The sequence below is a fragment of the Leuciscus leuciscus genome (assembly GCF_965113295.1).
Source record: "Leuciscus leuciscus genome assembly, chromosome: 5".
In the NCBI taxonomy this organism is placed as follows: Eukaryota; Metazoa; Chordata; class Actinopteri; order Cypriniformes; family Leuciscidae; genus Leuciscus; species Leuciscus leuciscus.
Window position 1 is genome coordinate 44,009,695 of NC_138729.1, and position 25,203 is coordinate 44,034,897.

The 25,203-nt window shown below is 36.7% G+C and overlaps 1 protein-coding gene across 3 annotated transcripts in view; it reads left to right on the top strand.

Moving 5' to 3' along the window:
- taok3a (TAO kinase 3a) overlaps positions 1-25,203 on the top strand; it is a 70,666-nt gene that overhangs the window by 35,688 nt on the left and 9,775 nt on the right. For all 3 annotated transcript variants that reach the window (XM_082170221.1, XM_082170220.1, XM_082170222.1), the window contains exons 2-13: positions 4,370-4,580; positions 5,969-6,040; positions 6,737-6,838; positions 6,996-7,041; positions 7,613-7,709; positions 8,699-8,812; positions 8,901-8,992; positions 9,747-9,840; positions 11,000-11,081; positions 19,404-19,571; positions 21,013-21,198; positions 22,566-22,700. In XM_082170221.1, coding sequence (XP_082026347.1) covers positions 4,446-4,580; positions 5,969-6,040; positions 6,737-6,838; positions 6,996-7,041; positions 7,613-7,709; positions 8,699-8,812; positions 8,901-8,992; positions 9,747-9,840; positions 11,000-11,081; positions 19,404-19,571; positions 21,013-21,198; positions 22,566-22,700 — 1,323 coding nt within the window. In that variant the 5' untranslated portion in view covers positions 4,370-4,445. The remainder of the gene's footprint in view (positions 1-4,369; positions 4,581-5,968; positions 6,041-6,736; positions 6,839-6,995; positions 7,042-7,612; positions 7,710-8,698; positions 8,813-8,900; positions 8,993-9,746; positions 9,841-10,999; positions 11,082-19,403; positions 19,572-21,012; positions 21,199-22,565; positions 22,701-25,203) is intronic.

Sequence of the window (25,203 nt, forward strand, 5' to 3'; positions counted from 1 at the left end):
ATTCTTCTGTACAAATTTGTTATTTGAGCTGTCTAAATCTTCCCTTCAGAGGCAGGACTACTGTTTTAGGTGGATGGCTTAATAGTGAATGGATGTGTACTTTACGCATAGTTGCGTCATTGCTGGCAGTCTGGTGTGTATGAGCAAAAAGTTGCAGGGTGTGCCAGCATTAAATGGCAAAGGTGGGAGTTGGAGAATATAAGTTTACACAGGCAATGTGTTTAAGCGATTCTATCACACTAGTCTAAAACGCGATGAATCTGAAATAGTGACAGAGAGGGGTGTAACAATATATCGTGTCACAATGTATTGCAATACAAAAATGCAACAATATATTATGGATAGTGACAATATGTATTGTATAGTTCACCCAAAATAAAAATTACTGTGTGAGGAAATAATTCAAGTTTTCAGAGTTTTAGTGTCAGTACTACATTAAACTGTCATATATAATGTTGAATATAATGTATAATAATGCAATCTGGGAATATTTGTGGGTCCTGAAAATGCCAAATATCTTATTTTACCAGTAAAATTGGCCTATAAATTTTAAATATATCTAGTCAGTGAAAGAGTGCAAGCATATTCGTCTAAAATAGGCCTAATTCTGTATTTTCAGCTTCAGAATCATCAATATTTTTATTCTGGTGTCACTATTTTCCTGTTCAATGGGTTACCAGCACCAAGTCCAAGCCTTTTCATTTATACACCCAATGTAATATAAAATTTACATTTTAATCAACAGTACATTTTTTGTTAACCTTTTACCATATGTCTTGGAGTATCGCAATAATATCGTATTGTGAGTTCAATATCATGATATGTATCGAATCGTGACATATGGGTATTGTTACACAGATCTTTTCTTCTGTATTGTGAGTGTAAATTTTTTTACGAAAATATAGGCTTGGGGACTTGGTTCTATCCATTAGCTAGTTGTTGATTGAATTTTAAGAAGTGGGAATTGCACACAAAAATGTATGCAAGTTTGCAGTTGAGGTCACCAAAGAGAAGTTGTTTCCACCGGAAGATCGGGAGTTATGACATTTTCAGGTAACATTACAAGGTCAAAAACAAAATTGTAATATAAATGAGGAATCTTTTGCAATAAGATCTATAACATGCATTTACTAAATAGATATGAATTTTGTGAATGTTGAGATCCCCCCAAAAATGCTGAAGAATATGCAGATGGAAACCCAGTTGCACAGCATGTAACTTCGGCAGACTTGCGTCAACTCCTGTTGCTATTGAAGCTTGAGGTCATAGCAACATGGATATGTTTGCACCAGCTCTGCAATTCGGCACTCTAGTAAAGTCACATCACTTTTATTTATGTAGCACTTTATACAATAGATTGCTTAAAATCAAGCAGCTTTACCGTATTAAACATGAGGCCTTTGATTTTGCTTGAGGTATATGAGGGCCTTTAAAGGGGTGGTTCAGGATTTTGGACATCGGACCTCATTTCCAAGTTAGCCTGGGTGTTATTTATCAGTGGAGACAGTTGCTAGGCTAGCGCGAGTCAACGGTATCTGCTAGCCTGCCATTAAAACAGTTTTACCCACTCCACAATACACCAAAAGCAAATAAATTATAACGCCAGACTATCGATGTAAATGTCTGTTGAGAGAATAATGTTAGAAACCAAACTACTCTTGCATCTCAATGATCGCATTACATTTACAGGAACTAGTTTCTCAGCAGCGGCGGAATTTTACTTTGCTCCGGTTAGTACTGCGCCGAAAAGTAAACACGGAACAGAAGCGGACTCCAGTCGGGACATCTAGCTAGCTAGTAGTAGTCTCGGTTGCCTAGGTAACTTAATATCACTCCGCCGCTGCTGTAGACTTCTAATAAATACAGGGAACAAAGTATAACTATTGCAATAAAATGAAAGGATAGTTTGACTTCTAACATTATTCTCTCAACAGACATTTACATTGATAGTCTGGCGTTATAATTTATTTGCTTTTGGTGTATTGTGGAGTGGGTAAAACTGTTTTAATGGCAGGCTAGCAGTTACCGTTGACTCGCGCTAGCCTAGCACCAGCGAACTATGCAACTGGAAGGACTGGGTGAAATTCTTTGAAAACTGTCTTCACTGATAAATAACACCCAGGCTAACTTGGAAATGAGGTCCGATGTCCAAAATCCTGAACCACCCCTTTAAGAGCCCCTGTACAGTAGCGCCTTAAGAATCGGTTTTAAAACAAACAGCCAGAAACGACTTTGAGGCAAAACGTTGGTTCCTCTCTAGTACTTTTAAAGAAGATGAATAAATAAACATATAACATGTTCTTTTGGACCAGATTTTAAGGGAGGTAAAATTCTTAACTCACCAGTGACAGACAAACTAGAGCAGACATTGTGTAATGGGGATGCAGGCAAACGTGCAGTGTGGCAAGTAGCCTACGAGATGATCGTCTATCTTCCACTCAATGAAGTGTGAAAGTTCATGTTCTATATAGTTTAAGTCTTTTTCTCCATAAGCCAATAAATGCTCTGGAACGAATGGGTTTTGTGACTGCATTGTGCAGAAATCTGTACATTTTTATTGGATGACTGTGAACTCCGATTCACCTTTATGCCAATTAAAAGCTTTAACCGTCACAATCAGAATCTGCTTTACGTGTACGTCCAGTTGAGGCTTCTTCTGCCTTTCCGCTTTGCTACCCGCAATCTAATTGATTTCTGCCGTATTAATTCAATAATTAGATGGCAATAATTAGCTGGCTTCATGCCCAAGGCATGAAGTAGTAAGATTTCACCCATTTGGTCAGAGGATTGAAAGTACCTCAGTCATGAAATGTAATTGTGGTTGAGGCTTTTCTGCTCGTGTGGTTTAGGATGACACTGGGTCCAGTGCTGCCTGCAGTGACCTTCATCACTTTTGATCATGGCACTGGTATAGCAGAGTGGTTTAAGATCAGAGTTAGTAAAAAAACATTGCAAGTTTGAACCTCAGAATTGCACACTTCACTTGAGCAAAACGCCTCTCAAACATCTTTCCTTATCACATGATTTCACCAAACCTTTCTATTTCCATCCATCCATCCATCCATCCATCAATAAAAACAAAAGAAATCCATACTCCTCCAACCACCTGGCTACATTTGATAGATAGATAGATAAATAAATAGATAGACAGACTGACCGACTGCAGGAAGGTGTTTCCAGAGCTGTTCTTGTTGATGGGGGTTGTGTTTTATTGATATAGTACATGAGCTGGGCAGTAATGTTGATCATATTCATAATGAATGTACAGATGGATATTAGCCCATGTTTTCAGTCTCTATATCGGATACACAGTACTTTCAGCACCTTTTGTTCCTGGGTCAATGGCCGCTTGTGTGTCAGATGTCTGATGACTCAGTAGGCAGTGTTACATGCAGGTGGCCAGTGTGTGTGTGTGTGTGTGTGTACATGCTAGCATGATGAGCAATGCTGCCAGACGTTGAGCTGTCTTCCCATGATGCCTAACCAAGCTGCCTTCAATACAAAAACACATTTGTGTCACACCAGTTTACCATCGCAAACGTGTGCATGCTCAAACATGCCGGGAACAACAAGCTATAAAGGCTTTGTGGATGGGAAGGGCATATTTCGGTATTTAGCATAAAAGTATAGAATTGTTCTACACTCTCTTGTATCTGTAGGTTTGTGAGTGTGATCTATTCTGGGCATTATTATAATTTTTTAATAAATTTATGTATTTATTATTTAAATGTTTTAAATTAAGCAAGCCATTTGTACTCGGTTTACCTCAATATTTTTGTTTGTGATTGGCTGGTGTATAGCCTAATAGTTAAAGATCTGGACAGATCATTTAAAGATTGTAGGTTCAAACACCAAAAGTGTTCAAACCACAATATGTGTTTTGTCATCATTAACTTACCTTTATTAAACCCTAAATTTCCTTCTGTGTAACACAAAAGGAAAGTGTCTAATGAATATTTTGGTCACTCAATATTGTGCAAGTGGATGAGGACTGGGGAAGTCAAGCTCCAAAATTTATTTTTTAAAAATACACACACTATAAAACATTCAAAACTACTGTAGTCACTTGAATGCTAAAATTCTATATTAAAAAGTCAAAATATTTTGGCCTATGATCATTTAAAAAAAAAAATGTTTTTCACTTCTGAATGCTTGAAATTTGGTGCACAAGTCTTTATTCAAACATCTATTCAAAAGTTCTCAAACACGTGAGAAAAAGTCATACTGGTTTAAATGACGTGAGGGTGAATAAATGATGACAGAACTTTCACTTTTGGTTTAACTAATCATTAAGCCACTTTTTCTGCTAATGACCCTCACTTGACCTGGACAAGCAGTCAGTCTTTAATCCGCTCCATTCTGTCCACAGGCAAAGCAGGTAAATGCCGGGCCTGCTGAATGAAGGCGAGCAGAAGCACGTCGCCATCAGAGGTTCTGTCTAACTCATGATGCCGTCGTCCACGCGGAAGGGAGCAGTGAAAGACCCGGATGTGGCCAGCCTCTTTTTCAAAGATGACCCGGAAGAAGTCTTCTGCGACCTACACGAGATCGGCCATGGGAGTTTCGGAGCAGTGTACTTTGTGAGTAAAGAAATGTTGAGGAAATGAAAAAAAAAAAATTCCAGCTGCATCTATTACTAGAATAGGGGAAAATGTGATGATGATGTCATTGATGATGACAGTGTATAATTTGCATATATTTGCATCTCAATCCATTACTCTCCCCTTTATCTACAGTGTACTTTTTAAACTCATTTTTATTAACTATTTTAAAATACCGACTTATTGTCTCTTCATTCTAGTAATATTTCTTCTCTTTTTCTAAGTTCTGTAGAAGACGAAAAGCACATAGTTGAGACGTAAGAGGCCAGAATAGCTTTTAATACCTAAGCTCGATGAGCCTTTTTTTTTGTCTTATTCTCCCCTTCAGTCAGTTCTTAACTGTAGTTAAACTTGGAGCCCATCATTTCATTTTCGAAACTGCACCACAGTGCAGCAGTTTTGTCAAATACAAGAACTGCAGCCTCATGACAAGTTCTTGTGCATTTCTTAATCTGGGAACTTATAGCATAAAGCCTTTGATTCCAAATCTGTGGCAAGACTGGAATCCGTTGTGCAAATCCCCCCCTTCTCTCTCATTCTCTCTCTTTTTCTCAAATACACTGACTCGCGTGCACACACTCACTCACTCACTCACATGCGGACTGCCCATCCAGATGTAGGGCTGGTCTCGAGGGGGAAGAATAACTAGGAGACGCTGCTCTTAAGACAGATGTTCAGTCCGTTTAAATGCGAGGGCCAGCTGGCCCCATGTTGGTAGAAAAGACTAAGATTACTCATGTCTGCCATACAGACTTCTGTTGGCGATTACAATTGACAAACAATGGCATTCCTGACTTAACACGCACGTTCAAAAGTTTAGGGTCAGTGAGAATTATTTTTGATTTTTTTAAAGATATTAATACTATAATTCAGCAAACACATAAAATTGATCAATAGTGACATATTTGGGGTGGAAAAAAAATCAGTTTCCACAAAAATAAGCAGCAGCACAACTGTGTTTGGTAGAAATAAGAAATGTTTCTTGAGCATAAAATCAGCATATCAGAATGATTTCTGAAGGACCATGTGACACTGAAGACTGGAGTAATGATGCTGAAAGTTCAGCTTTACCATTACAGGAATAAATTACATTATGAAAATAGAAAAGTTTTTATTTATGATTTTTAAATTTTGTTCAATTGTAATAATATTCCACAATATTACTGTTTTTATTTTATTTTTCAAAGATGCACAATATGTACGTGACCATATCATTTAAGGCCAGTATTGCCTTTAAGTTTTCCACATTATTTTGATTAGAACTACAGTACAAACGGATAATATTTTACATGCCTGGTTTAAGCAGTACTAAACAGTAAATGCCAAAAATAGTATAAAATGAAAAAAATGGTTTTGGTTTCCCACAGGCCCGAAACTCCTATTCCCACGAGGTGGTGGCCATTAAGAAGATGTCCTACAATGGCAAGCAGACCACTGAGGTGAGAGACAAACTCTACTGTCATCAGCTCTGATAGTTTGACTCTATATTTGAACGTGTTAGTGTTTTACTCTCCATATAAAGCAGTTCTTCAATGTTAAGCAAACCTTCTCCTAATGTCCTTGACCTTGTAGATGATCAAATCTAAACATTTATTTATTCAGTAGTTTTTGGTTGCTGTTGTAACAGTGTGTTTGGCAATATTGTTTAACTGCTTCTATTGTTCTCATTTGTAAGTCGCTTTGGATAAAAGTGTCTGCTAAATGAATAAATGTAAATGATGGATAGATGGATAGATAGATAGATAGATAGATAGATAGATAGATAGATAGATAGATAGATAGATAGATAGATAGATAGATAGATAGATAGATAGATAGATAGATAGATAGATAGATAGATAGATAGATAGATAGATAGATAGATATCTGGGTGGGTAGATGGTTATAAGTATTGACAGAATGATGGATGGATGTTTATAAGGATTGATAGATAGATAGATGGACGGACGGACGGATAGACGGACAGACGGACAGATGGATGGATGGATGGTTATATGGGATGGATGGATAGACAAAATGATGGATGGACGGATGGGTGGATGCTCTTTAGTTATCGGTATCGAATATCAGTAGAAGCCAAAAGTATTGATGTTTAAATTGTATATGTGTGTGTTTCTTTGGGTTCCCCTGTTCAGAAGTGGCAGGACATCATTAAAGAGGTGAAGTTTTTGGAACAGCTTCGACACCCAAACACCATTGAATACAAAGGCTGCTACTTGAAGGACAACACAGCATGGGTTTGTACTGCCATTAAGAGTTTTCTTGGTTCACAAACACGTTGCTATTTATAAGAACTATTTTCAGCTTAGTTTACTTTTAAGTTTATTCCCAGAATTACCTGGCAATTAACCATGCCTGCTTTTCCCAATAATCTTGTCTGCGTTTTTCATTCAGCTTGTGATGGAGTATTGTCTCGGCTCCGCTTCAGACTTGTTAGAGGGTGAGTTCACACTTAACTCACACTACACACACTTTCATGTATGCAAGTTCAATGTACACCCCCAGTATTCATTCGCACAGAGGAACAGTAATTGTTAGAGCTGTCATGTGTTTTTTAGTCAGTGTGGAAGGCCTTTATTAACCACATCCCTGACACGTTATAAAGCCCATTGTGTTTTATTTCCAGTGTCACTACCAAACTGCCATTGCATTCATGTTTTTGTTTCTTTCAGATGTTGTCATGGCAACATGCACAGCTTTAATGATAGACTGTTGGTTTCAATTATCGCTTTCACATATGTGTGTGTAAAAGAAGAATTTAGAATTTACAGTTTAACTTGCCATTGTCATTTTATGAGTAATTTAGGCTGCGTCTGATTAATTCGAGGCCATTTTCCAATCAAGTTCTCAGTCCTTTTCTGTAAAAGTATCTAAATGTCATGTCAGTTCGCTCTGTCTTTTTGACACTTTTTTTTTCTTTTTTTTGAGCACCACGCTTATAGTAACAACAGCAAATGTTGTTATGCACATGTTAAGATGTCATCAAGCATCTTTCTTCTATTTTTGTCTAGTTCACAAGAAACCCCTCCAAGAGGTTGAAATTGCTGCCATTACCCATGGTGCCTTGCTAGGACTGGCTTACCTACATTCCCATAACATGATACACAGGTGAGTCGCCACCTGACTGATGCCCGTTTGCACAATATCAGCATCCTCAATATGTGTAAAATGCAGATAAATCTTTACAACTTCTTTTTTTTTTATGCTTTTATATACTTACCGTAAAGCACTGCTATTTTTCCCTTTTTTTGCCCCTCTAACTTTGTTTGTAGTGACCATATTTGCTTTTTGTTTTGTATTGTTTTTAATTTTCAGCGTTGGTCTGACTAGAATGATATTATTGGAAATGGATTACATCAACGTATTTTTTTATTTTTTTATTTTTATTATTTTTTTTTAACCTTTATTTAACTAGGAAAGTCACATTGAGGTTAAAACCTCTTTTACAAGTGAGACCTAGTCAAGACAGGGTCAGATAGCAGGATTAAACAAATAACAAACCACAGACAAAACCAACATCATCAATAAATACAACAAAGAATACAGCAGCATAAACTATTACTAGTATCTATTAATTAAGTGTGTGTGCTCTTCAGTTTCAGGTTTCAAAGTACAAAATCATTATAATTATGTAAAGTACTAATCCATGACACATCCGCATATGTCAATACCATTTATTGTCACTTTATTTTTTCTTTTACTGTTATTTTTTAGCATTTGTAGACTAGATTGATATCATTGGAAACTGATTGTATCAAAGCTTAATTTTTTTTCTAGTTCAGAGTGTACTCTTCGGTTTCAGGGTACTAAACCGTTATAAACAACACTAAACCGTTATAATTACACATCCGCATGTCAGCATACCATTTTTCGTCACGCTTTATTGAACTGCTTTACAACGTGAGTTCTTATGTTTTATTAGCTTCCACTAATTCAGTGCTATTTTCACATTCGTTTTCTCTCTGCGAGATGTTTTTTGTGCTTTTTGTTATTTTCCTGAGACACTTGCCATTGCATAATGTGGTAATATGATACTACAGTATGCCTATACTGTCTGTCTGCAACACACTCTCTCTCTCTCTGTGATTTTTGCTTAGAGATGTGAAGGCTGGTAATATCCTGCTGACAGAGCCGGGTCAGGTCAAGCTGGCTGATTTTGGCTCCGCTTCCATTGCCTCTCCTGCCAACTCCTTTGTGGGAACCCCATATTGGTTTGTACCACACAAATTGACATTTAAGATGATGACACATCCTGATAAACCAGGGGTAATTAAACAATTGTGTGTTTTTCTACCACAGGATGGCCCCAGAAGTGATTTTAGCCATGGATGAGGGTCAGTATGAGGGGAAGGTGGACGTCTGGTCTTTGGGGATCACTTGCATAGAGCTGGGTACGTTTTTTTTAAACTTTATATTTCATCCATGTTCTGGTGCTTTAAAGTAAACCGATGTTTAGAAGCTGTTTTTAACCATTCACTGTGTGTTGTTACATCAAAACTATGGCTGATGCCCTTTGACCTTTATTCATAATTCAATATGACTGTTTTCCTTATATGTCATTGTATTTTGTATTTATAATATCATAAATGAAACATGGTAGACGAAAATTTTACCAATATTTTCTTTTATAATAAACAGATGTGTAATTCTCCTATCATTTGATTTATTTTAATATTTTAAGGACTTTTTTTTTTCCTTTGTGATTTCATAACATGTGATCTGTATGATCTCATTTTAATTCATTTAGAACGCGCTGCATTTGCAAAGTATGCACGTTGAAGCCCAATATTAGTACTAGTATCCCAATATTGGGACACTTGACAAAAATCATAAAATTGTGTCTTATTTTCACATAAAAGAATCATCATGTACACCCCCGCTAAGAACATGCATTGATGTGAAATAGTATTGGCATAATCGTATTAACAAATAATGTAGCTTATCATCCAGATGTTTTCAGTAGCATATTTTTTACTGTTTTTTAACACTATTACTAATACTGCATCTGATTCAAGACTAATTGCGATTCAGCCTAAATATTGACATACCATCTGCTTCTGATTGGCATATGTGCATATTCATTCAAAATGTATGCAATGACACATTTGTTTTTGATTTTTTTTTTACACCCCTGCTGTTTTCTAGCTGAACGCAAGCCTCCCCTCTTCAACATGAACGCTATGAGTGCCTTATACCACATCGCCCAAAACGACTCTCCCTCCTTACAGTCCAATGAGTGGTGAGTGTCCTTCTACACAATCGCCAAACTGAAGTTGACTCACTCGTATAGATATATACAGTATGTGTGTATACACTCCTACTCGTCAAACATACAGTATGTACTCTCTTAACTACGCACTCCTCTCACACTTTAAATGTGTTATGCAATAACCCTGACCGCATCTGCCAGTTCTTCACAATTCCTGATCTTGTGCATTATTGCACAAGCAAACTTTCAGTCACTTCATCTTTCTGACCTGCAGCAAAGCCAAAAGCCTGCTGGTCTTTCAGGCCTTTAGTTTATGGATCCGGAAATTGGAAGGCTGTCTGAATGGGCCAAAATATTGTTGAGGGTGTCACAAAGTTAATTTGGTGACTTCCTTGTTTTTCGTAGTGTTTTCTTATGTGGAGGAGATATGTTCACATTACATATGACTTTGCAATACTTTTGCAATACACTTCACAAAACTAGAAGGAATCCTTTCAGTAATGGAAACAGAGAAATATTATTTATGTTATAAAGTCAATATGAAGCCAGAATCAACTCTGTTTACTGGTCTTATTGTGAATGTTTTATCTGTGCACTTTATTCAAAATGTCTTATTTTTTCACCAAAATGCAATAACTTACTTTATCCCTGAAATATTTTTTTTGTGTCACTGGACATTCATGTTTTTCTAACCAATTGACCATTTATTTGATCCCCATAAATTCCTACAAAAATTAAAAAAATCTATATAATATAATACAGTATACCCTACTGATGTACAGTATATATAAAGGACTATGTATATATGAACACTGACATTCAAAAGTTTGGGTCAGTAAAAAAAGATTTATATTTTTGTGAACCTGTAATATTTTATTTCCCTTTGATGAATAGAAAGTTCAAAGGAACAGCATTTATTTGAAATAGAAATCTTTTGTAACATTATAAATATCTTTACTTTTACTTTGATCAATTTAATGCACCCTTGCTGAATAAAAGTATGAATTTTAAATGGTAGAATATAAGAATGGTAACATTATATACACAATTATTGAAACTGAAGTAAAATAGATTCAGAAGGTTTCATGATGACTGTAAATATTGCTTCAAACATCTCTGTAATTTTTTTGCACATTCAGTACCCTACAAAAGTGCATAATACTGTAACTGTTGCATGTATTTTGTGAAGGTCGGATGCATTCCGGAGTTTCGTTGATTACTGCCTACTAAAAATTCCTCAGGACAGACCCTCCTCAGCAGAGCTCCTGCGGGTGAGTAATCGCATACACACCATGTTCACACATGCAGGGGAAGTTATCATGTCACTTGTAAAGTCACTCATAAGCATTGCTCATCTAAGTTCAAGCACGACTTCTGAGTGCCCACACACTACTGTTAATTCACTCCCACTTTAAGTCACGCTTTCAAACACTGTCTGTAAACACACTTGCTGGGGGAAGGCGAAATACTCATGTGATACTAACACACAGATTATTACATTTTAGGCACAGAAATGTAAACTTCTTATGTAGCTTAATCTCGTGTACTTAGAACTTTAACAAACGGCATATGGTCGGGTCTACTGTACATTACAGCTGATTATGGAAAAGAACTGTTGAATTAGACAGGAAGAGACCGTAAAAGAGATATTAAATGGTAAACCAGAGTTTTAGTTTTTACATAAATTGCACAATTCATAACATAGCACAAGTAGCCTGGTAATACCAAACTCTGCTACTTCGCTTTGCTTCGTAGACAGAGTCTGGAAGGGCATAATTGTCTGAAGTTTAAAATCATTGGTTACCCGTAAGCCAATCACATAACGTTTGGTTATGACGTGTGTTATGCGCTGGCTCAGCCACATCTAACTTCCACTGTAAACACATGTATGATGCGAAAACAAAACCATCGAGCGAAATACCGGAGTGAACATGGCTGTGAATGACTTTTGCAGATTATGTGAAGTAAATCTACGCATCCACGGTACAATCAGCGTCTACGTCACGGCTCTCAGCCCGCCCTCTGTTCGTTGATTGGCCGGCTGTTTTGAGGCCGGAGGAAAACTGGGAGATAGGTCGCTATCTCAGACTGAGTACAGAAGCGAACTGAAATTGAGCGGAAGTACGAAGTCTGACATAGTCAGGCTATAGCGCAAGTACATTACCATTCAAAAGTTTGGGGTTAAAAGACTTTAAAATTATCAAAAGTTTTACATTACATTACAAGAATTTCTATTTCATACAAGTGCTGTTCTTTCATCCAAAAAATCCTGAAAAAAAAATCATGGTTTCCATAAAAAAATTAAGCAGCAAACTGTCAAACATTGATGATATTAAGTTTCTCGAGCACCAAATCAGCACATTATAATGATTTATGAAAGATCATTTGAGACTGAAGACTGAAGTAATGATGCTGAAAATTCAGCTTTGCGATCCCAGGAATTAATTGTATTTAATATATGTTAAAATAGCATTTTTTATTACATTTTAATTATATTTCACAATTTAATGTTTTTAGTGGAGATATTTGCAGCCTCAGTGAGCATAACACCGTGTCCTAACCAGACGCCATACGATAAATTCGAAATCAAAATCAATCAAAACCCACAGCCAATCAGAACAGCGTGTGGGCAGAGTCTCGCAGTAAGTGCACAGCACCAGAGAGTAATCTTGACAGCACTCGAAAGAAAATGGAAAAGTAGGCTACATAATCAAATTCACAAATATTACACCATTTAAACATTATTAAAAAATAAAATACATAGGCTGAGTTACTAAAACAATCTTTGTCAGAGAATACACTTGTTTGTTTGCACTTTCTTGTTTCCATTTGTTTAATTTCAAAATCTGAGGTGAATTATCCATTGTTGCTTTTACAGCTACAAAGCTGTAATATCACTAAATTACACTCAAAGTCACATTACATGCCTTTAACATTGAATAAAGCACATAAACAGTACCTGAGATTATCATTGCCACACTTTGTGTTTGTTGTTCCAGCCGCGACGTCGCAGAAAAATAGAACCCGTTTCTAAAATTTAATTGTTGCGTGTCGCCGTCGCGGCTGGTTAGGACAATAACTCTGATTAACATGGAAAAGATACCTTTTATCGCACGTCATGGCGCCGCTTGTAGTTAGGACACGGACAAAAACGTACAGACTCCAAAACTTATGAACAGTAGTGTACATGTTACATTCTTAGCATTTCTGTCATCTAAAGTTATGATTTATTTGTGGCACATTTGTCTAAAATGTCTAAAATATTAGAAAAAGTGGTGTCCGCTCAACTGGGCTCTTTCTTGCAACAAAATGAGATCTATGAAAAGTTTCAGTCTGGATTCAGACCGCATCATAGCACTGAAACTGCGCTCGTTAAAATCACAAATGATTTACTTTTAGCTTCTGACCAAGGCTGTATCTCAATACTAGTTTTACTTGATCTTAGTGCTGCGTTCGATACTATAGATCATACATTACTTTTAGATCGACTACAAAATTATACTGGTGTTCAAGGACAAGCACTAAGCTGGTTCAAATCATACCTATCTGACCGCTACCATTTTGTCTATTTAAATGGAGAAAAATCGATCATAACTCCAGTAAACTATGGAGTGCCGCAGGGATCTGTATTAGGCCCTCTGTTATTTTCAATATATATGATGCCACTTGGAAATATTATAAGGAAACATGGAATTAGTTTCCATTGTTATGCTGATGACACTCAAATATATATTTCATCACGGCCGGATGAAAACGCAAAATTTTCCAAATTGACAGAGTGTGTTAAAGATATAAAAGATTGGATGACCCGTAATTTTCTTTTATTAAATCCAGACAAGACAGAGGTAATACTTATCGGTTCAAAAAACCGCCCACAAAACCTCGCACAATACAACTTTAACATCATAGGATGTCCTGTTACTTTATCCTCTACAGTAAAAGACCTGGGTGTCATACTCGATTGCAACCTGTCTTTTGAAAATCATATTTCATATGTTACAAAAACAGCATTTTTCCACCTTAGAAACATTGCTAAGCTACGTAATATGCTATCAGTTTCTGATGCAGAAAAGTTAGTTCATGCATTCATGACCTCGAGACTGGATTACTGTAATGCTTTACTAGCTGGTTGTCCTGCATCCTCAATAAACAAGCTACAGTTAGTCCAAAATGCCGCCGCTAGAGTTCTTACTAGATCAAGAAAATATGATCATATAACACCGATTTTATCATCACTGCATTGGTTACCTATAAAGTTCCGTATTAATTACAAGGTATTGCTACTGACCTATAAAGCCCTAAACGGCTTAGCTCCAGTCTATTTAACGGATCTTTTATCACCCTATAATCCATCGCGCTCTTTAAGATCACTAAATTCAAGGCTTTTGGTCATACCTAGGATATCCAGAACCACCAAAGGAGGGAGAGCATTCTCACATTTGGCTACAAAACTCTGGAATAGTCTTCCTGATACTGTTCGTTGCTCAGACTCGCTCTCCCAGTTTAAAACTAGATTAAAGTCGCATCTCTTCAGCCAGGCATTCATATAATCCTACAGTTCAAACTACAATCCGGCCTCTAGCTCATAAATGCCAGAGGAGAACTGGCCCCCGACTGAGCCTGGGTTCTCCCAAGGTTTTTTTTTCTCCATTAGGTCACCTGATGGAGTTTTAGGACACCATTAGGTCACTTGATGAAGTTTTTCGGTTCCTTGCCACTGTTGCCTTTGGCTTGCTCAGTTGGGGATATTTTGGGGATATTTAATTTAATTTTATCAATCAATAAATTCCTTTTGAAACAAACTTTGTTGTATTATTTTAATTTAATACTGTGAAGCTGCTTTGATACAATCTGTATTGTGAAAAGCGCTATACAAATAAACTTGACTTGACTTGACTTGACATTTGAAGGAAACTCTGATGTCCCTTTAAAGAGTTTCCGCCCTAGTAACATACACCCGCACATTCATAAACCCCATCATGTGTCATTCGTAAAAACGTCAATATCTTCATTTTTATAGAGATAAAGATGCTCCTTTGTGGTTGGGGAGTGCACTTCCTCTTCGCCATATCTGTCAGTACTTCCTGCTCTCATGACAGTGGGTTCCTTACTCATCCATCCCTGCTGACTCACACACACATACACGTTTTCATTTGCACAGCCAAGCGCTCAACCCACAGAACATGTCATTCTGCTGTTTTTTCATTTGCTCACTTCCTGTGCCAGCTATATCCTTGGAGGGTTAATAAAAGCAAGAGGATTTTTTGATTGTGTGTGTCTTACTCAACTAATATAACCATGACTTTCTCTCAACCGAATCACTGGAGCTGTAGGTGGACATATTGCTGCGTGGTGACTAATGTTCGTGATATCATGCTGTGGTGGGAGGTTTATGGATTTTATATCATCACCAAAATAAATGTGTGGTAGAATATAGCACTACAGTGGGGATATGGGCAATTATTGGCTGTGGGGTATCTCTGGATACTGGATCATTAAGGGATTGTGTTGCCGAAGTGATTCATTTGTTTGTTTGCGCTTTGTATGGGTCTGTTTATGTGGGTGTATGTTACAGGTTACGGTTGATCTTGTTGGTGGACACAGGTAATCCTATTTAGCACTAAGAGCTTAGTGGCATGCTAGGCACGCACTTCAGGCACAACCTCACAGGGGTGGGCGGCCCAAGGTGGCATGGGATACCGGGGTCTCTTCTGTGGCCTAGGTTGGCACTGGGAAAAAATTAATTTCGACCCAGTTTTGGTCTCCCATTCCTTACTAATACCTCAAGTCTGGCCTTTCAAGCTCCTTAAGACCAAAAAGAGGTCATTAATCTGAGTCTAGCATTAATTTATTCTATTCCCACCATTTGCTGCTTCCCAACTGCTGTCTTAATCTCACATGGGGTCTAAATCCACCTCAATTCTTGACCTACAGAGGTATTGTCTATCGAGAATATCACTCGCGATCTGACAGTTAGAGCTGGAAGACTTCAGATTATGTAATTTCCTCTAGTTAAAAGGGATAATCCTGTAGATTAGTTTCCTCCCGTGCTGGTCAGTCACAGATGTCCGTTTAGAGTGGCGAATGCTTATCTATGTTATCACTGGGAAACCGAGCTGTTAGCTGTAACTGTCTTTGGCGGGCTTAACGGTTGACCCGTTTGCTCTGCAGTGCTTTACCAGCTCGCAGCACAGACACGATCTGCTTAAACTAAATGCATTTTCAGCTAAATTTGTAATTCCTTTCCAAATCACTCTCCATAGATTAAGATTCCAGATCTCTCACATGATTGAGAGTGGTAACATTTATCAACAGTTATTGAAACCAAACAAAGTTGGACCCAGTCCACTTTGATTAGGCCTACGAGATCGGTTTACGCTTTAGATCATTTTATATGTTTGTCAAATGAAAACTTTTTTAATGTCTTATACACATTAGAAGTCTCTTATGCTCACCAAGGCTGCATTTATTGGATGAAATATACAGTAAAAACATTGTGAAATATGATTACAATTTAAAAATAACTTTTATATTTTAATACATTTCTTGTGATTTTAAAAAGCTGAATTTTCAACATACATTATTCCAGTCTTCAGTGTCACACGATCCTTCAGAAATCATTGTAATATGCTGATTTGACGCTCAAAAAATATAAAATATGATTTATCAATGTTGAAAACAGTTCCTAATATTTTTGTGAAAACAAAAAAAACATCTTTGATAAATGGAAAATTTAAATAAAGAGCATTCTTTAAATAAAGAAATATTTTCTAAAATTATAAACGTCTTTACTGTCACTTTTGATTAATTTAATGCATCCTTGCTGATTAAAAGTATTAATTTCTTAAAGTCCCCCTGTAGTCAATCATTTTATCCCTTAAAACGAATAAATATGTAATTTTGATCACCAAAATTACATATTTATGAATATATGATGGTTTATGGTTATATGAATATGCAAATTAGCCCCGCCTCCACTCACTCACACCAGCTCAGAGATCCACTTGTTGATGGTCACACGTTGTTGTGATTGATTACAAGGTAGTTTGTGACATCAGAGACACTAGCGATTTCAAACCGTGATTTTTGAGACTGCCTTTGGTTCACTGTAGTTTTAAGGAGAAAATACTCAGCAATGGTGTTGATGTGAATTTGCACATGGTTTGTCTGAAAGCATATTAAAAACACCACATATACATATAAACAACATTAAAAGCTTGGTTTTCACCACAGGGGGACTTCTTACTGACCCTAATCTTGAATGGTAGTATATAAGAACAGTTTATGCATTAGAGCAAATTACATGTTGTCAGATGAAGAGTAACTTTCATTAACGTCAATAAACCAAGGTAGGTTCCACTTCAAAGGCCCTGTTTTCACCTGGTATTAAGATGCGTTTTGGTCGATCGTATCACAAGTGGATGGTGTTAAAGGGATACTCCACTTTTTTTGGAAATAGGCTCATTTTACAACTCCCCCAGAGTTAAACAGTTGAGTTTTACCGTTTTCGAATCCATTCAGCCGATCTCCGGGTCTGGCGGTACCACTTTTAGCATAGCTTAGCATAGATCATTGAATCGGACAGGACCATTAGCATCTCTCTCAAAAAAATGACCAAAGAGTTTCGATATTTTTCCTATTTAAAACTTGACTCTTCTGTAGTTACATCGTGTACTAAGACCGACGGAAAATGTAAAGTTGCGATTTTCTAGGCTGATATGGCTAGGAACTATACTCTCATTCCTGCGTAATAATCAAGAAACTTTGCTGCCGTACCATGGGTGCAGCAGGCGTAATATGACGCAGCGCCTGAAAATAGGTCTAATAGGTTAGACAAACTTAGTCCCGGTCACGTTGGAAGTTACCGAGCTGGGGACTATTTTCAGGCGCTGCGTCATATTACGCCTGCTGGACCCGTGGTACGGCAGCAAAGTTTCTTGATTATTACGCAGGAATGAGAGTATAGTTCCTAGCCATATCAGCCTATAAAATCGCAACTTTTCATTTTCCGTCGGTCTTAGTACACGATGTAACTACAGAAGAGTCAAGTTTTAAATAGGAAAAATATCGAAACTCTTTGGTCGTTTTTTTGAGAGAGATGCTAATGGTCCTGTCCGATTCAATGATCTATGCTAAGCTATGCTAAAAGTGATACCGCCAGACCCGGAGATCGGCTGAATGGATTTGAAAACGGTAAGACTCAACTTTTTAACTCTGGGGGAGTTGTAAAATGAGCCTATTTCCCAAAAAAGTGGAGTATCCCTTTAAATACCAGTGTAAACCGGGTCTAAAACGTTTTGAGCTTGTCCACTTTCAAGCACTTCCACTCCAGAAGTAGTCGAAAACGCATTAGACCAGATTGCTTTCGTAGTGTAAACGCTCATGTGGTCGAAAGCGTTCGAACAGCCACAAAAGACCTCCAACTCTCCACCTACTAACTTAATGCGGAAACATTATGGGAAGCGCTCTAGCCTGGCGGGATTTAAACTTTGTCAGCTGGAGACCCAAGTTTGGTTTGAAGATAAAAACATACCAAGCACAAAGTTCTCTCTCCATTCCTGATTTCTAACTCACACTCTCTTGTCATGTCATGTCATAGTCTTGTGGCTATCAGAGCAGAAAGAGCAGATTGTCTTCTTCTGTGTGTTCATATGTAAATTGTGTGAGCTTATTTTGTCCATTAGATAAAAAAATCTGTAAAAGGCCATACATTTACCCTCTCATAGACCCTCCCCTTGAAGGAATCAGGACAGAAGTGGTTGAAAATGGTAATGTCTTCCTCGTCTACTTGTGATCCGATCGACCGAAACGCGTCTTAATACCAGGTGTAAACAGGGCCAAAAGGTCAATGAGAAAGCTTAATGTGCTAGAGCAGTTGACATGTCGTCTAATGGCCGAGAAATCTGGATTCTAACCGTTTTCTTCCAAATAAATGAATGACTCCAGTTGGGTAATGGAAAGAACTCCAACATGACCAATTAACTTTCAAAGAGTCTTGGTTTGTGGTTTACAGAGCACAGTTTTGTGAAACCAGATAACATGCGCACATGCAGCTGCATGAACTTGAGTCGGTTCTCTTTATATTATCATTGAGGAGGTGAGATCAAGTCCTCATTTAGCCAGCCATGTCAGAACCCCTTCTCCATATACCAGATGTCCACTCAGGGCCACATTACACATGAGCACCCTCTAGTGAGCAAGGAACAAACATGAAATGACGTAATTCAGAGCACAAGTGGAGTAATCCGACACGCTGAGAGGATTGAGACTGGGTTTATTTCATGGCAGTTGAATTGCATCATGCTTAACCCCCAAATGTTTCTCCTGAAATATTTGCTTTTATGAAATGAATGTCGTTCATATAGTTTTCAGGTGAACATGGGGCCAAATAAAAACACATTTTCCTCTATGTGATACACTCGTCATCAATGTAATAAAATCTGAGGGTGAGATTTGATTGATCAGGATGTTTACACACAGAAGCTGTTTGTACATTTCATCACCACTTATTGCTCATTTTATTTGCCTAGAATTCCCATAACAGATTTGTTCATTTCACAAATCTCCTCTCTGTCCCCCTTTGTCCGTCCCAGCATGATTTCGTGAGGAGAGATCGTCCTCCACAGGTCCTCATCGATCTGATCCAGAGGACGAAGGATGCAGTCAGAGAACTGGATAACCTGCAGTACCGTAAAATGAAAAAAATCCTCTACCAAGAGAAACACAACGGCCCAATGGGGGAGTCTCAGGAAGAGGAGGAGGTGGGTACAGGAAGTGCTCTGAGAAATGAAAGGTCCCCATGAGTGTCATACACACATGTCGGATTCATAGTGTTGCATTTTGTATACACAACTGATATAACATTTTATGCTGAGGCAGGCATTGATTTCTCTTTTTTAAATATATACTTTACATGTTTGCCATCCATGCTTTGATTTTAACATCAGTTTTGAGTATGTATCGGCATTGGGGCCGATCAAGCATTTAAAAAAAAAAAAGACTGATTGATTGGTATCGGCTATACTAAGCAGGATCCTTTATTTTACATCATCTGACGGGACTCGGTATCGGCAGATAATCCGTATTCAATGACTCTGATAGAATCAGGGGCACAAAAAACTTGATCGAGACATCCCTAGTTTTGAGTTATACAATAATTTGTGACTACACTTGGATTTAGAATCAGTATGTCAATTTTAATGTATATTTAGAGGGAATAAAGTGATACAACTACACTTAAGGAATAATAAACTACTCTGAGCTATATTATAAATATTTAACTTAGAAGTACACTGTACCTTTTACAGTACTATACTGAATTAAACTTAAGGTATATGATACTATATGCTATACCCAACTATATACTAAACTACAAATATACTGAAAGTATATTAAACTACTGTAACTACTCTATCGTGCAAAAGTTTGGGGTCTGTATGATTTAAAAAAAAAAATTTAATACTTTTATTTAACAATGATACATTAAATTGATTAAAAGTGACAAGACTGGAGTATAGGCTGCTGAAAATTACAGGAATAAAAATATATTACATTTAATTGTAATAATATTTCACAGTATTACTGTTTATTGTATTTTTTATCAAATTAATGCAGCATTTATAAGCATATGAGACTTCTTTAAAAAAAACATTTAAAAATCGCAACCCCAAACTTTTGAACTGTAATGTCTATACTGCATATTATATTGACATACACTTAATGTATAGAGTTTTTAAACTAAACACTATACTGAATTATATACTCTATACTGTCAAACTACATTGAAAGAAAGTATATAGAAATACATACTTTACTAAATTTTATGAAATAACCTACCTAATAAATAACCTTTATGAATTAACTATACTGAAGATATACTATAATTAAGTGTAGAAATACAAACTGAACTATAAACTATACAGAACTGTATATTATACTGCTTTACATACCATGCTGAATTTAATTGAGCTATATACTTTATTGAATTATATAATACAGACTATACTGAATTACACCAAAAGTTTATGAAACTATATATCTTTAACCACATTGAAGGTATATAGAACTGTACAGTATTTTGAACAATATTGAACTATTAGGCAGAAAGGCTTTCAGTATAGTGTGAATATTGATAGTAGATATTGTTCTCCAGAAAGGTTGGTGATCTGTTTCTCTGTGTGTATTTCTCTGTCCCCTGCACAGGACGGAGAACAGGCAAGCTGTAAGATGAACAGTTTGGGCAGTAATCATTCCATCCCCAGCACCTCAGTGAGCACGGGCAGTCAGAGCAGCAGTGTCAACAGCCTGCAGGAGGTGCCCGATGACTCCTGCTCCGAGCTGCACCACGACTACGACAGCACCCTAGAGTCTTCCACGCACCACAAAAAGGTTCAGGACGCACACAGACATCTCCACAAATGCTTACCATACTTTGATTTTGACAAACAAAACTTCAACGTATGCTTTCCAGTAGATTCCTGGAAATCATTTCAGTTGAGCTGTTCTTAGAAGACCGGCTTGTTACAATTTTAATGGTTTGAACATAGTCTTTCTGTGCGCAGAGAAGGTATACTTGGAAATTAGATTAGATTTAATGTTCTCTTCAAACAAATAGTTCAAAGATGCTCCCCTCATCCAAATATGCATACTTCCCTATTATACAGTGTGGTATGCAAAAAAAAAAAAACTATTTTTTATTTTACAGTGAAATATTATTATAGTGATGTTTCTTTAAAAAAAAATTGTTTTAGTAATAATAATAATAATGATTATAAATATAGTAGAGTATATTATTTTAGTATTATTTTCTGCAATAATATTTTTTTTGTTATACAGTGAAATATGATAGTAATTCCTTTTATATAATTTTATGTAGTAATAATATTAATAATTATTATTATCATTATGGTTATTATTTTACAGTTGTACTTTAAAATATTATTTTATTGGTTTTCTTAAATACTTTATTTCACAGTGAATGTGAATTATTATTATTTTTTATTTAGTATCAATAACTTAAATTAAAAATGTAAAAATTTATTATTATAAAATGTCCTTAAATTTTTTTATTTTAAAGTGAAATATTATTATTTATTTGTAATATCTTTATTTAGTATTAATAATAATACTTATTATTTCTTATTATTAAGATTGTACTGCCCTAGTTTATACCATATTCCTATTTAAATACTGCACTACATCGATTACATACGCAGTACATTCTTTGAACGTATGTGATTTAGGAAGTTAACAAACACATGCACGCATGATTGACACTTCCTGTCCTCAAGGAAATTACATCAGCATGCAGCAGAAATATGAATAGACTTGATGGGAACTGAACAGCCCTTAAACAAGTTGTTCTTCATTTTATTCACTGAGAGAAGATAAAACCCTCAGGAATATGAGCGCTTCAGGTCGACAAACCTCGTGGGTCGATTAATAAAGATATTTTAAGATAGTGAGCGTGTTAGTATTGAACAGTCTCATGTTGAAACATCTCAGCTGATACTACAGTAACAGGAAGCATAAAACTCCTGCTTCGGATGTTGTAAGGAAAATGTATTGCTTGAATGAACTGCAAGTCACTTCGGATTGCATCTGCCAAATGCATACATGTAAATACTGTGACGCAGTACATGGGGGAACTCCTGCAGTTAAAACAAAAGATCTCATTAACTCCTCAAGAGATGATTATGTTGTTACACCAAATCCTTGACTGATTTTATTTGTGTGTGTGTGTTTTTTCCCCTCAGGATCATCAGTATATCCGCGACGACCTTCCTCATCGGGACCACCGGTCGGAACTGCGACCGTCTTCGTCGGAAAGAGCTCAGGCTCACAACTATAAAAACCGCGAGCGCTTCGCCACAATCAAGTCAGCATCACTGGTGAGGAAAAAGAATGACATCATCCTCTCATCCCCCCTCCTCTCTTGCTTGACTCTTTCGTTCTTTTCTTTCTTCCTTGGCTTTAATACACTCTGCGGTCATTTCTCTCTCTCTCTCTCTCTCTGTTTCTCAGTGGTCTTTGCCTCCTTCTCTTTCTGTTTAACCCTCTCTTTATTCGAGAGGAAGAAATAAAGGGTCCTACTTTTCTCTCTCACTCTCATGTCTGTTGTCAAGGCAACATGATTCAGTCAATAGCCAGCTGCACTTCTCACACGAGTCATTGGTGTTGTTGTCTACTATTAGTTAATACAGTGTGATCCCACACAAAAGGATATTCTTCGTTTTTGTGGGGTTTTGGGAAAATTATTATTTTATTTTTTTTAAACAGAAGGTCAGTGACAGATATGTACGATACCAATATAGAATTTATGCAATCAAGCAGAAAAAAATTATCTATTGTGATACAACCACTTCCACCCTAATTGATGAATATATGGAGATCTCTGGCAGGCAGTGTAGTCGATCGCAGTATGCTTGGTTGAAATGATGATGTCACCTGTTTTGGCTCCATTTTGCTGGAACGTGACCGCCCTCTAGGGGCAGACAACCACAGTGAACTTTGTCTGATACTACAGACACTCATCTATCATTTCAGATGATCACAAAGGAGTTTTGCTTTAGTGTGTTTATGGGCATGGTGCACATTCCTAAATCAAATTTTGTTTCATCGACTTGGTGGAAACAACTGTGCGCTTTTTAAATATTGATTTGGGTTTACAGTTGTATGGAATTAGACACAAGGATATGGGCTATGCAGGGAAAGAGACTCTCTTTGTGTTTCATATGAAAAGCCGTAGAGGAGGGGTGAGGTTTAGAAAGTGAGACAGGGAAAAAAGGAGGGAAGACGAGAACGAAGGTGGGGAGGGACGACATATTGTATAGGCAAAACTATATAGGGATGAACAAGGGAATGTGAGAATGCCTTAGATGCATTATAACAGTTAGGTTGTAAATCGAAACGTATCTGATAAATCCACAGTTGATGTCATATTAACGTCACATTTTTGTTTCGTTTTCTGACAATTTTTCAGTTCGTCGTCTCCGGCTTGCAGTTTGGATATACATTTTTAATCCTCAGATCTCAGTGATAAAACCACCATTTCCCCCCTAACATCAGCACAAAATGCAAACGCTGCAGATTTTGTGCGGGTCTACCTATAAGTGACTGATATACATGGGTGGCAACTCATCAAGTCTCCAGTGTTCACTTGAGGAGAGCAATTTGTTTGGTACAAATAACTTTCTTCATGTGAAGCACACCAAAGTCTTGACTTACAATTCCAATTGCATTTTACGTTAGTGTGCTGCCAAGCTAAAGTGTGATTCCTTTGTAAACGATTACACTACTGGTCAAAAGTTTGGGCTCTGTAAGATATTTTAAATGCTTTTTAAAGAAGTCATTATTATGTGATCAAAAATACAGTAACAACAGTGATATTGTAAAATTTTATTACAATTTTAACGTTTTCTGTTTTAATACATTTTAAAATGTAATTTGTTTGATGGCAAAGCTGAATTTTCAGCATCATTACTCCAGTCTTTAGTGTCACATGATACTTCAGAAATCATTCTAAGAAGTTTCTATGTATAAAAAAAAAAAGTTCAAAAGAATGCCATTTATTTGAAATAAAAAAATTTTGTAACATAACTGACTTTACGGTCACATTTTGTTCAAAATTATGAAAAACGTATACAGTTTTTTTCAAACAAGAAAAAATACAAACCCCAAACATTTGAACAGTGGTCTACATACATTACATCACACATTTTAACTTTATTATTCCGTTTTATTTTTTCAGCTGATACTTTTTGCAATTGAATGAAATCAATTGATTATTGAAATATAGTTTGATAGGAGTTCTCTTCAAGTCACCATGAAATTAAAATGGACAATATCTAATTTTTTTTACAGGATGTTGCAATGCGTATTATAACTGATTTATCCGTGGATATCATTAAAAAATTGTTTTAAATGTAAACGCCCTCGTAATCTTTAATAAAAAACGTTAACCTCCCCTCCTCCTCGCAACGGCATCTGTTCTCTTCATGACATGTGTCTCGGCATAGGGGAGACTAAATATCCTCCACAACTGACTGCAAACTGGCATTCAGATCTGAAACATATAGTTAGAAACACCCAACTTCCTATGATCCAATCAATTCCTGAAGGACAAAATCCAGTCCCGCCCATTTTTCCTCATTCCAGAAGCCGCTTCACTCTGATATACGTCACAATAGGGAAGGAAAGACTTCTGTTTCATGCCGACTTTAACTCATCTGCAATCTTTCACTAAGCTTGTCGCAATGCATTCTTAGCATTTTCTGTGAGAGATGCATTCGATTCTAAGATACCATATTTTGGCCACAACAACCTTTTGGAGCTACCTTTGCATCAGGAGCGTGCCTTAAAACTGTATTTATCTTGGTTTAAACAGAGCATTAA